Below are 11,367 nucleotides of genomic sequence, written 5' to 3'. Positions count from 1 at the left end.
GAGTCTCCTAAGGAGGGGTCCGAGAGTTCGTACTGTAAACACCTTACCTCATTCTTCTGAGGCACGAAAGAGAACCATGGGCGTTGAGTGAAAAGAGAAGAAATTCTGAGTCGTTCACCCTGAGGGACACCGAGGCTGAAGGCGGCTCTAAACTCTATTCTGGAGCAAAGACCTGCTGGGCACACGGTGAAGGCCCACTGCAGAGAAAGCGCGTACACTCCCGCGAATAATTCAGGGGGTACTTGGACTCTTTAAGCCTTAAGAACCCCTGATGTAAGCGTGAGGAGAAAACCTGTGAAGGAGGCTGACGAGGAATCGCCAGGGAGGTGGGGGACCGGGTGACGGGAGGACGGAGTCGAGGCGGAGGGGTCGACACCAACGAGGATGTAGTCAGCAGTGACGATGCCACGAGAGCGAGCGAGCGACGCGGGAGCCGAAAAGCACCCGTTGGAGTTGGGACGCGGCAGGTCGGTGGCCTGGTTCGGAGTTAAGTGTGTCTTAGGGACAGAGCCGGGTTCCAGTGGGGGATTGGATGTGGAGAGCGAGTGGGGAGCACGTGGCGAGGACGTGGCGAGGACGTGGGCAGGCGGCTGATGGAGCGGGAAGGAGAGCAGGAGTAGGGAGCAGGTGCCAGCTCACATCTGTGATCGTTACGGCAGTGACAGAAGTGTTCCCAGTACGGTGACACTCACCGCCGTTTGCCCAGGACTACCCTGGTTTGACCACTGAATGCCACACCTCCACGGGACCCCTCAGTGCCAGGCACACGCGGTCCCAGACCTGCTGGGGAGACCACATCAGAGAGTGATGGGTTGCTCCATCCGAAGGGAGCCACTGCGTCAGGGCATCGGGCTGAGCGGGACCACTGGGCCAGCGCTGGGCGGACGGACGGACAGGTGTTGGTCCTGTCTCCCAGTGAGACATCCAGGCAACAGATCACATGGCCTCTAGGCCTCTAGGCTGGCACTCCAGGGGCCAGGGAAGGCAGCCCATGTTTGCCGGAGGCCAGTCTCCCGCCCCCTCGGCAGCCTCGCTTTGCACCGTAGGCCCACCCAGCGGTGGCAAGACGGGGAACGCGGATGGTGGTCTGTCACAGACGCTGTCATTTGGCAGCGACTCTCTCTAAGAATAAATGGAGTGAGCCTGTAAGTGGGATGTTCGCGTGGGCGCACAGTCATAAACGTATTTATTCACAGTTAGAGAGTCATTTCTTCTATGTGCAATTATTAGTGTCCACAGAATGCAAAGGTCTGAGTTTACAAAGGGGAAACAACAGGGTCCCTGCCTTCAAGGAGCTCACCGCTGAGTGGGCCAGACAGATACGTAAGCAGATGCCGAGAAGGAGGACAAACTGGTAAGTGCAGTGCCGAGAGGCAGAAATGAGCACCGGGCCGCAGGGGCCGGCTGTCATAGGCCTAAACGCTATCCTTTTTTCAAGCTCAAGCCTGGGCGCACGATTTCCAACAAGCCTCTTGCAGTCACCCCGGTCCTCTCTGTCCCCTTTTTTGGCTTTACATCCTTTGGCCCTGACTTTATGAACTCACACCCTGTCCTTCGGTTTTTGTAGTAAACGCCTGGAAAAATCCTGAAAGACATTTGTGGGCTGGAAGGGGATTCCGGTTCCAGGAAAGAGGACGGCGTGTGTATAGGCCTGTGAGGAACCCACAAACTCCTCTTGGACGTGTAGAGAGTTGGGGGCGGGAGCCTGCTCTTTCCCAGAAGGGCTGGATTGACTTCCGACAGACAAGGAAACTGCTCAGAGCCCCCTGAACAGCCCATCAGCCTGGCGGTTCATCGCCGTGTAGAACAAACCAGTGTGCTTCGACTGGTTTTCCCCACTTGTCAGCTGGTGTTTTTGATCACATAAAAGCAGCCTGTCCGAGACGACGCCCTCTCGAGAATCAGCGTAGTTCCGTTTCCAGCATCGCGAGGTTCAGGGACCCCCGGCCGTGTCTGCACGGACATGAACTAAACGGGGCCGGTGGGGAGGAACCAAGAACAGACTTTAAATTTAGTAACAGGAATTTTGTATGTGCGTGTTTTTAAAAAATAGTTCAGTGATTCGGTCATTCAACAAATAACGTTCTTAAAAAAAAAATTTACTTTCCTCACGATATATGGATTTAGACAAATGAAGTTTAGGAAGCCTTTGGATATGTGTGTCCGCGCGCGTGTCATCCAGGTTGAGGAGGCAGTTGATCATGCAGATAACAATCAAGAGCTTATTAAACCAAAACCCCAAGGCGATAATAAGCAAGACACACCTTAAGTAGAATAAATGAGTATTTTCTCACATTTAGGTTTTGTCAGTGGGAATAAAACAAGCAGAGACAGACAAGCACTATTCGAATGGGGTAATAAAACAACAAGGTTTTTTGGTTAACCGCAAGTTCAATTTGAACCTTAAGTGTTAAAAACAACAACAGAAGAAGGAACCTGTGGCTGTAATTACAATAAGAAAAATAGTTACCGGTGTTCGAGCACCTAGTAGGGGCAGGTGCACAGTGGGCACTTTATTCCTCCGTCCAAGCAACCCGGAAAGGTGTGAGAGGCACAGGTGGCACTGTGGTTCTCTGCACAGCGCGGCCCGCCCCCACCGCCTCTGCTGGCTGGTCGCCTCCCCCTCGAATCCCACATCCCCTTCCTGAATTCGCTGGGGTTGAAAGCTCTTCATTTTTAAGCCCTCACAGCATTTTCTTCAGAAAGTCTCCCCTGGCTCCCCCAACCCCTCCAGGCCAAGTGAGGTGTGTAAGCATTTGTCTCATTTCCTGAGTAGCTGCGGGTTCGCCTAGGGCAGTGATTGTCACATTCATCTCTCCGTCACTAAATGTTTTTGACGCATTGGCGTCTGTGCTTGTCCAACTAAGATGAAATTATCATATCCAATCGTAGGACCCAGACACTAAGAGAAAATGTGACAAACTGGGACTCATTAGAGGAGAGTGACGGATGGCGGGGGGGCTTGTAGCTTTGTCATGTGAACAACGAATGGAAGAACCAAGCTGTCCCTTCAGTTGTCCACGGGGCTGTCGTCGGCTATCCAGAACACCTTTGTAACTCCGGAGGGCAGTGAGCGGAATGTCGCTTAGGACAAGGAGGACAACTAAAGCCATTGATAAAATGGGCTGCTTTGGAGAGTAGGAAGTTCCCCGTCACGGGTTTTCGTCCCGAGGCTCAGTGCACATGTGGCTGCCGAGAAGGCATGCTGCGCTGGACTTGGCAGTGGACCAGGCCACCTCTCAGCTTCTTTTTAGCCCTGAGAGTCTGCAGTGAGCATTGACTAGGCACCCGCCCTGTGCCAGGTTCTAGGGGCTCCGTGGAGAAGGAGACGGACACACCCCTGCCCTCGGGGAAACTGCGTGGTAGCAGGGCGTGTCGCTTCGGGGCTTTTCAGAAGCAGACAGCAAGACCCTGAGGTCCATTAGAGTATAAGAGATTCAATCGGACCCGGCCGACATGAAACATAGGAGGGCGAGAGCAGGCGGGGAGTGTGGGGTGCGTCAAGGCATAGGGCTGAGTCAGGAGTGTCTCAGACCACAGTGCACGGGCCATGAGGTGGCCCCGGGCCGGGGGAGAGCCCTGTGTCGGGCAGGAATGGCTGGCCCTCACAGCCCTGCCATTTCAGTCATTGGCGGAGAGCAGCCTAGAAAAGCATGGCCTCTGCAAACGTGGTGGCCATCCAGAGGTAGCAGCTGGGACCGTTGGTCAGCTCTGCTCCCATAACTGGCCTTGGAGTTCTGAAGGGCACACTTCAGTGGCCGCCACTCAGGGATTCTAGAAAGCATGGCCCTGCCACACTGTGCCTTCTTGGACATGCTGCCCCAGAATCATCTCCAGGGCTCCTGTGGTCACATGCCAGGTGGTGCGGCTGGGGTTTCGCTCAGATCCCTCTGTCTTAGTAAAGTCCATGTTTTGTTAACTGACACCAGGCTGCATCTCAGGATCTCTCCCCACTCCTAAGCCAGGGTCCCAGCAGTCAAGTGTCCCAGCAGCACTGAGTGACACAGCCCAGCCCTTAACCAGGTTTCCGGTCGGTTTATATTGGGATAGAACTGTCATTTAAACCAAGGCCTGTCAGATTCTAGCAAACTTCACGAGGACAGGGCCTTCGCCCAAAGACAGCTAGGGGAAGGATAATGCCTCCTAAGCATATTCTCTCAAAAGATACGTGATTTCAGGCTCAAAAACACAAAGCAAAGCAAAGTGCCATTGGTGTATTTTTTTCTTTCCCTCGCGGTACGATGTGGCTGTCTTCTGGGAGGACTCATGCCTACCCTGCTCATCACGGATTTCCCCTTAAAAATTTGTTCAGTGAATGATTAATGATGGGAAAAAAGGAACAGCACAGTTGCACACGTGCAAAAAACCCACATAATTCGCTCCTTATACGTCTGTCCACAGAGCGCTCAGCACGAGGCTGGGACAGCTCACGTCAATCACTCTCTAGACTTGTAAACCCCAGGGTAGAGCTGGGGAGGTCGCGCAGCTGGAGACCCAGCGCTGACACGTGAGGTCACTGGCTGGACAACCGTAAAACGCGCACAGGGATTCGTGTCGCGTGAGCTGAGGGGTAGGTGTGAGAAGGCCTGTGTGTGCACTGTCCCCGAGTTACCGTTAAGATGACACTAATCTGTACGCTGGCTTGTCCGCCGTCGGAGTCACTGGGGAGCTGGGTCCTGAGGCGGCTGTGCCCCCTGGAACACGCAGGCTACGCCACGTGGGTGGAGTTTCCAGTCCCGGAGGGCCAGTCTCCTAATAACCACGGTTTTGTCACCCAGTAACCACCAGGGCTGGGGAGTGGGATCTTTTTCTAATACTTTGTTTCCCTGCCTTAAATATGGTAAAGTGACCACAATGTGATTTTTCCCGGTGGCTTGGTCTTATCATTATGACCGTTGTACACACTTCTGCTTACATGAACTGGGCCCATGTTGTTCCTTAGGCTTTTAACTTTTTGTTTCTAATTCTTCAGTTGTGTCGATGTGGCCCCTCCCCCTCGGGTGATGGCCACTCCTCGCAGGTGTGGGTGCACCCTCCCGGTCACAACCACGCCTTACCTTTTTAATTTGAGGATTCTTATGTGCTTGAGACCGAGATGAATGTTCAAGGTTATTAGGCTTCTATGTAGGTGGAGAGGCCCGTGGGCACCGAGAGATGTCTTCCTTTCGAAGACAGTGGAAACAGCTGTACGCGATGTTAGGGGTGACTGTTCTCCTTCTCCGGGGACTTTTTTGGTTTCTTCCCTGGGCTTCTGTCCCATTCTGAACAGATGAAGTCACTTGGTGAATGAATGTCTTCAGCAGAGTAGGGCGCATCATCTCCTTATTTTCATTTGTATCGCTCCGTTCTTTAGAAGATCACCTAGTTATTGTCTGTGTAGCTTGCACGATGCCACCCTATCATAATTTCATAAATTGAGCATTTCGTTGGGTGTTGGCAAGAATGTTATCTCGTGCTCTAGAGTCAGAATTGGTGGGCAATCCCAGATTGAATCACTGAGTACCTATGTGGATTCGTGCAAATCTTGCCAAGTCTCCGAGCCACTCTCTATTTATCTACGAAACGCCCAGGGTGGTGACCGCCACTTCGTGAGTCGTGACGCTTAGGTGCGTTAACGCGTTGTCTCATTTGACGCAGTGCCTGGAACCTTGTGGACCGTCGGCAAATTGTAGTCTCAGTTCCTTCCTCATTCAGGCGCCTTTTTCCCCTGAGGGAAAGCTGTGCATCCCTTCCAGGCTGCCGAAGGTGTTGGTGCAGAACCTCTCCACTCCCCGTGGTCCCCGGAGAATGAAGACTCACCTTGCGGAGCAGCCTTTCCGTAGACGGTCGGAAGGTCTGGCAGTTAGAAAGTGTCTTTGCGTCAAGCAGCCATTGGCCTCTGTTTCAGAAGAGGATGAAGCCAGCCTCCCTCCATTGTAGCCGACGCTGACACTTAAGTCTTTTCTTGCTCTGCAGTGAACAGAGTATCTGCCAAGCCCGGGCTTCCGTGATGGTCTACGATGACACCAGTAAGAAGTGGGTGCCAATCAAACCTGGCCAGCAGGGGTTCAGCCGGATTAACATCTACCACAACACCGCCAGCAACACCTTCAGAGTCGTCGGAGTCAAGCTTCAGGACCAGCAGGTGAGTGCCCGGTGACAGGACACACCCGTGGGGGCGGTGTGCACCGACAGGTCACACCCAGGCACTCGCACGCACACACACACACACCTGTGCACGCCTGCACGCACACAGTGAAAAGAGATTAAAAAAATTAGGTCAAGGTTTGGGGTCCGAAAATCTGGGTTTAGATTTCCTCTCTGTCCTCAGACTCTTGAGGCGTGAGACCTTGAGCACACTGTCTTTTCTGAGCTTCAGTCTCGCATCTGTGTCGTAGAGACGGATCCACACCCCACCTACCTCACTGCGACAGTGCCACATTAGAGTAAAGTAGCGGATGTGCAACAGCTTCGGAAATGTGTCGCGCGGATACGTTGGTTTTATCCTGCGCCTGCATAGCTATAAGTAACGTAACGATAGAGATTTTCGGTTCATCAACCTCCTAAGTCTTATTTCAGAAGGAATACCAAGATGAATTGAAGAATCTAGGATCATTTCCCTCTCTGATCGTACATCCTAGGCAAATCAGATATGATAGTTTGTGAGTGTACCTGGTAAGCACCTCTGCAAATACAAGGTAAGTCGTGTACGCGTAACTAAGACAGAACAGTCTGGTGTGACATGGACTAAGATAGAAACGTGGAGAAAGCGGTCGTGTAGCCTAACCACAGTGACCTTGCCTGCTATTTCAGTGCTCGACCCCCACCTCTTCATGACTGACGAGGACATTTTTAGCACTGAAATTAACAGGTCTGTAGTTTCAACATTTGTGAAGAACTCTACCTAAATGGCATCTTCTGGAGTCCTTTGTTGGTTAAGCCGCTAAGCTGAGCAGCAGGTTAGCTGCTGTCTGCAGGAATCAGCATATTAGCAAAGAGAGAACAGAAACTTAAGACTGTTTTCTGTGTTGCCTGTTGAATGGTTTCTGCTTTGACCAAAATAGCCCTATTAGGTTTCAGATTCTTGTGGCGAAAGGAACATTACTACTCCAGGACCCCTGGTTAAAGGCAGTCTGGCCAACCAGGGACTCTGGGTACCTTCAGAGGCACCCCTCTCCCTTATTGATGAGCCTACAGGTAGGAAGATCTTTCTAAAAACCTTCTAGAAACTATTTCCTTGTCCTTCCAATTCCTTGGTTCTGGCTCCTCCTTTTAGAGGTACACTACACCATACATTGCACCCTTGGCCCCAATTATGGCGACAACCAGAACCTCTGATACATTTTCATAACGCCCATGGGCGGGGGCTGTAGCAGCCTGGTACTCACCTTTACAGAAGGACCGTTACCTGCTACAGTTCTCAGGTCTTGATGGTGTCCCCTGAGCGATCGCTTGTATTATGACCAGTTTTTCATTCGCTTCCTGCCTCTCGGTTGCCCCAGGGCACACCGGGAGGGTGGCACGGTGCTGGAAGAGGCACGGGCTGGAGGACGGGATTCCCGGAACAAGCGTGCACCTTGTTCTCAGTACCTCGCTGCCTCCCTCAGAGGAAGCCACCCGTTGGGGCTCGTTTGGAAGGGGGCCTTTTCCCCGTGCGGGGCACTGGCAGCAGTCCGCCCTGGTCTCTTGTGTAAGTTCACGGAGGCCGTGTCAACGTTAACTCGGAGAGGCCCTGGTGTCTGACAGGAGTCACCAGCACAGCCTCCCACTGGGAGCATGTCCCACAGTCTCTCCTCGGATGGGACATAGAACATGGAGGTTCTTCGTAAATTAAGGCGTTAGAGAAAGTGACAGGAAACTTGGTCCTCAATAACTTTTGTGGACCTCAGGAGAAAAGGCTAATTTTCACAGGTCTGTTTCCAGTCAGTTTGGATTATAAAGGTCAAACATTTTAAGAGAGACAGTGATTTCTGGTTTTATAATCAAATAGGAATATCTTACACATTTAGTCTCTTTCTGGCTTATGGACCACTTTTTATGTCTATTAATTCAGTCTCCCAATAACCCCATGAGAATAACGGTACAAGAATTATCGCCAAAATATAGTAGTTAGAGCTATTTTTAATGCTTTTTTTCCCTTTAACCTTTAGTTGTAATTGTTTAATACTCTATTCAGAAATAGAGTTGGAATTTCCTGCTTCCGTCTGTCACCTTACTCAAAATTTTTGTATACTTTCGTCTTTTTATTTCCGGTAGAAGACTTCCTTTAAACATTTCTTGTAATGCAGGGTTGGTTTAAACGCCCTCAGCGTTTGTTTGGGAAAGCCTGGATTTCTCCTCCATATCTCAAGGATAACTGTGGATATAGCATTGTCTGGAAGTTTCTTTCTTTCAGTATTTTGAATATATCATTACGCTCTCCTGGCCTCTTAGGTTTCTACTGAGAAATCTGACGATGATCTGATGGAGTTTTCTCTGTAGGTTACTGTTTTTTTCCCCGCCTGGCTACCTTGAGAATTCTTTCTGTGTCATTAACTTTTGACACGTTTAATGTAATGTGTTTTCAAGAAAAGGTCATTTTGCACTGAGGTAGTTAGGTATTCCGTTAGCGTCTTGTGCTCGAATGTCTGGTTCCTTCCTGGGTTTGAGAAGTCTCATCAGTTATCCGTTTGAGTCGGTGCTCCCTCTCCCCCCGCTCTGGGGCACCCGTCACCCTTACCGTGCTCCTTCTAAGGGCATCGGAGCACTCTCGTAGAGTTCTTCGTTTTTCTTAATTCTAGTTCTCTTCTTCCACCTGAATCATTTCTAGATTTCCGTTTTCAAGCTCACCAATTCTCTCTTCCATCTGGTCTGCTCTGTTTCCAGTATTTTACGATGCATTCCTTATCTCATATATCTTTTTCATGGTTTCCGTCTCTTGTTTATTAGTTTTATTCCTGAGCTCATTGAACTGCCTTTCTGAGTTTGCTTGTATCTTGTCGAGTTTCTTTATTGCTGCAGTCTAGAATTCTGTCATTTAAATCACGGTCTTCTGTGACTTTGAGATTGTTCATTCGAGATAGTGGACTCTTGTTTAGATACCGTTTTGATCTTAATTCAGCAGGCTGATAATTACAGGTCTTTTGTTTCCCAGTAGATGGTGCTATAGAGCAAATTTTTGTTTCTTCTTATCAAGGGGGGTGCCATTGTCATGGAAGTTGACTCTGAGGTGACCAGGTGGTAGGTATGTCCAGTCTACCTCTGTCTCAGGGCACCACCACCATAGTGGGGGGATGTGGCAGGTGTGGGGGAAGCCAGGTCTTTAGGCCAGGAGCGCTATCTTGTTACTAATGGCCCTGTGGCTCCCTGGCACCACTGTGCTATTAGACGCATGTCACCGTGGCTACCGGTTCCATAACAATGGAAGGGGCGGAGCCAGCTTCTCGACACCAACGCTATTCTGCCCCTCTTACCCTCCACGGGGCCATAGTGTGGGGCTGTACCCCAACTCCACTACTGCCATGTTAGCTGGGGCCTCAGCAGCCACTACACTATAGACACCATCCCCGCCCTTCCCCCGTCCCACCTCCCCCACGCGTTCTGATACACCCACCTTCGGATGTTCCCATCTGTGGGTCTCTCATGCATTCTCGTGTGTTAAGCTTTGCTGGGTTATAGATGCCCAACTTGTAAATTTAAGGGGAGCTACAAAGGGACCTTCTCACTCCTCCATGATGCTGACATCAGCCGGAAGTATAAATTGATAAGACCACTTTGAAAAATGGTTTGACAGGACCTACTAAAACTGAGTACACACCTATTCCATAACCCACTCCTGGTTCATACCCAAGAGAAATGAGTACCTGTGTCCACTAAAAGACATGCATGAAAATATAACAGTTTTATTCATAATAACCAACAGCTAGAAACTATACAAGTATCTATCAGCAGGAGAATGGATAAGTTATTTGTGATATATCAAAAAATGGAATGTTGTGTAGCAGTCAAAAAGAATTAAATATTTATAAACTCAGTAACATGGGTGCTCAGCTTAGTGCCGCAGCCCACCAGCCGGCGGTCTTGGCCACATCCCTTTGCACCTCCGAATCTCTCCCTGAGCTCACCTTCCTGACCAGGGCACAGTAGACGGAGTTATCTCCAAGTTCAGATTGCAAAACCAGCTCAAAGCCAAGGGAGATCTGAGAAGTCATCTCGTACTTCCGCTAAAGCGCCACGAGCAGCAGGCCGTCCCCGCTCTGCTCGCGTACACCCATCTCTGGTTCCGCAGTTAACGCTGACAGCCTGCCCTGCGCCAGAGTTCCATGCAGAATTTAATCCTCACGGCACACCATGGGGGGTGCCATGCCACGTTCATGTCACATTCTTCCCCACTTGGCAGATAAGGAAACTAATGACTAATGAGGCCTGTGATGGTAGATCATGTGACTCTGAGCCGAGGGCTTAGGGACACAGAGTGACGGCTCTAGACCTCCCACGCTTTCACTGAGACCCACTTGCTAAATAAAGTCTTAAAGACCTTAGAACTAGTCCTCCGTTAGGCTTCCGAAAGAGGCGTTCAGAGGTCAGACGGACTGGTCGGACTCCTGACTGCATGTAAGCACCCGGACGCCCGGACTCTCCCGTCTTCTCCCCAAAGCTTCCCTGCTGGGCCAGGCGCTGCTTCCGGCAGCCAGTTGCTATTTCTTGATTGACTAATAACAAAGGTATTAATAATGCTGTGTATTTGTGCGGCACACTGTGACTTTTCTGAGTTATCATTTAACTCAGCGGTCCCCAACCTTTCTGGCACTGGGGACCGGTGCTCCTGTGAGAATCTACTGCCTGATGATCTGAGGTGGAGCTGAGGCGGTGATGCCAGCGCTGGGGAGCGGCTGCAGATACAGATGAAGCTTCATTCGCTTGCCCACCGCTCACCTCTGGCTGTGCGGCCTGGCTCCTGGCAGGCCACAGACGGGTACCAGTCCGGGCCCAGGCGTTGGGGGCTCCTGCTCTAACTAATCACCCACTCGTTGACGCATTGTAAATAGCAGACCCTGTGCGAGGGCCCTCGGAGGCAGGAGTAGGAATTTGGAGACTGTTGCCCAAAGGATCTTCATTTCTAGAAGTCTCAGTGACACGTGCATCACAGGGTGACCTGGGCAGTGACCTGTGAGGTCAGGAGAGCCAGGATTTTCATCCCCATTTTATAATTGGAGAAACTGAGCCCCAGAAAGGTGCAGTGATCCCCTTGGGTGACACAGCTGGGTGGCAGGGCCAGGACAGGGCCCAAGGGACCCGGACTCCTCACTCAGGTCTTATCTGGAGGCTGTGACTACACAGCATTATCAGTTAAATGAAGTAGCTGGTTTTCGAACCCTCACTATTCTTCGATCATGTTGAGAAGCGGCC

The 11,367-nt window shown here is 50.9% G+C and overlaps 1 protein-coding gene across 5 annotated transcripts in view; it reads left to right on the top strand.

Moving 5' to 3' along the window:
* Positions 1-11,367, top strand: part of EVL (Enah/Vasp-like) — a 133,853-nt gene that overhangs the window by 71,639 nt on the left and 50,847 nt on the right. For 3 of the 5 annotated variants that reach the window (XM_023520485.1, XM_023520483.1, XM_023520482.1), the window contains exon 2: positions 5,956-6,124. In XM_023520485.1, the coding sequence (XP_023376253.1) occupies positions 5,990-6,124 (135 nt within the window). In that variant the 5' untranslated portion in view covers positions 5,956-5,989. Of the gene's footprint in view, positions 1-387; positions 468-5,955; positions 6,125-11,367 lie in introns of those variants that run through there. The other 2 variants (XM_023520484.1, XM_011375251.1) reach the window with 1 other exon arrangement.

Source organism: Pteropus vampyrus, unplaced genomic scaffold (assembly GCF_000151845.1).
Source record: "Pteropus vampyrus isolate Shadow unplaced genomic scaffold, Pvam_2.0 Scaffold268, whole genome shotgun sequence".
Taxonomy (NCBI): domain Eukaryota; kingdom Metazoa; phylum Chordata; class Mammalia; order Chiroptera; family Pteropodidae; genus Pteropus; species Pteropus vampyrus.
The sequence above is the reverse complement of the archived record's forward strand: the minus strand, read 5'-3'. Positions and strand labels throughout refer to the sequence as shown.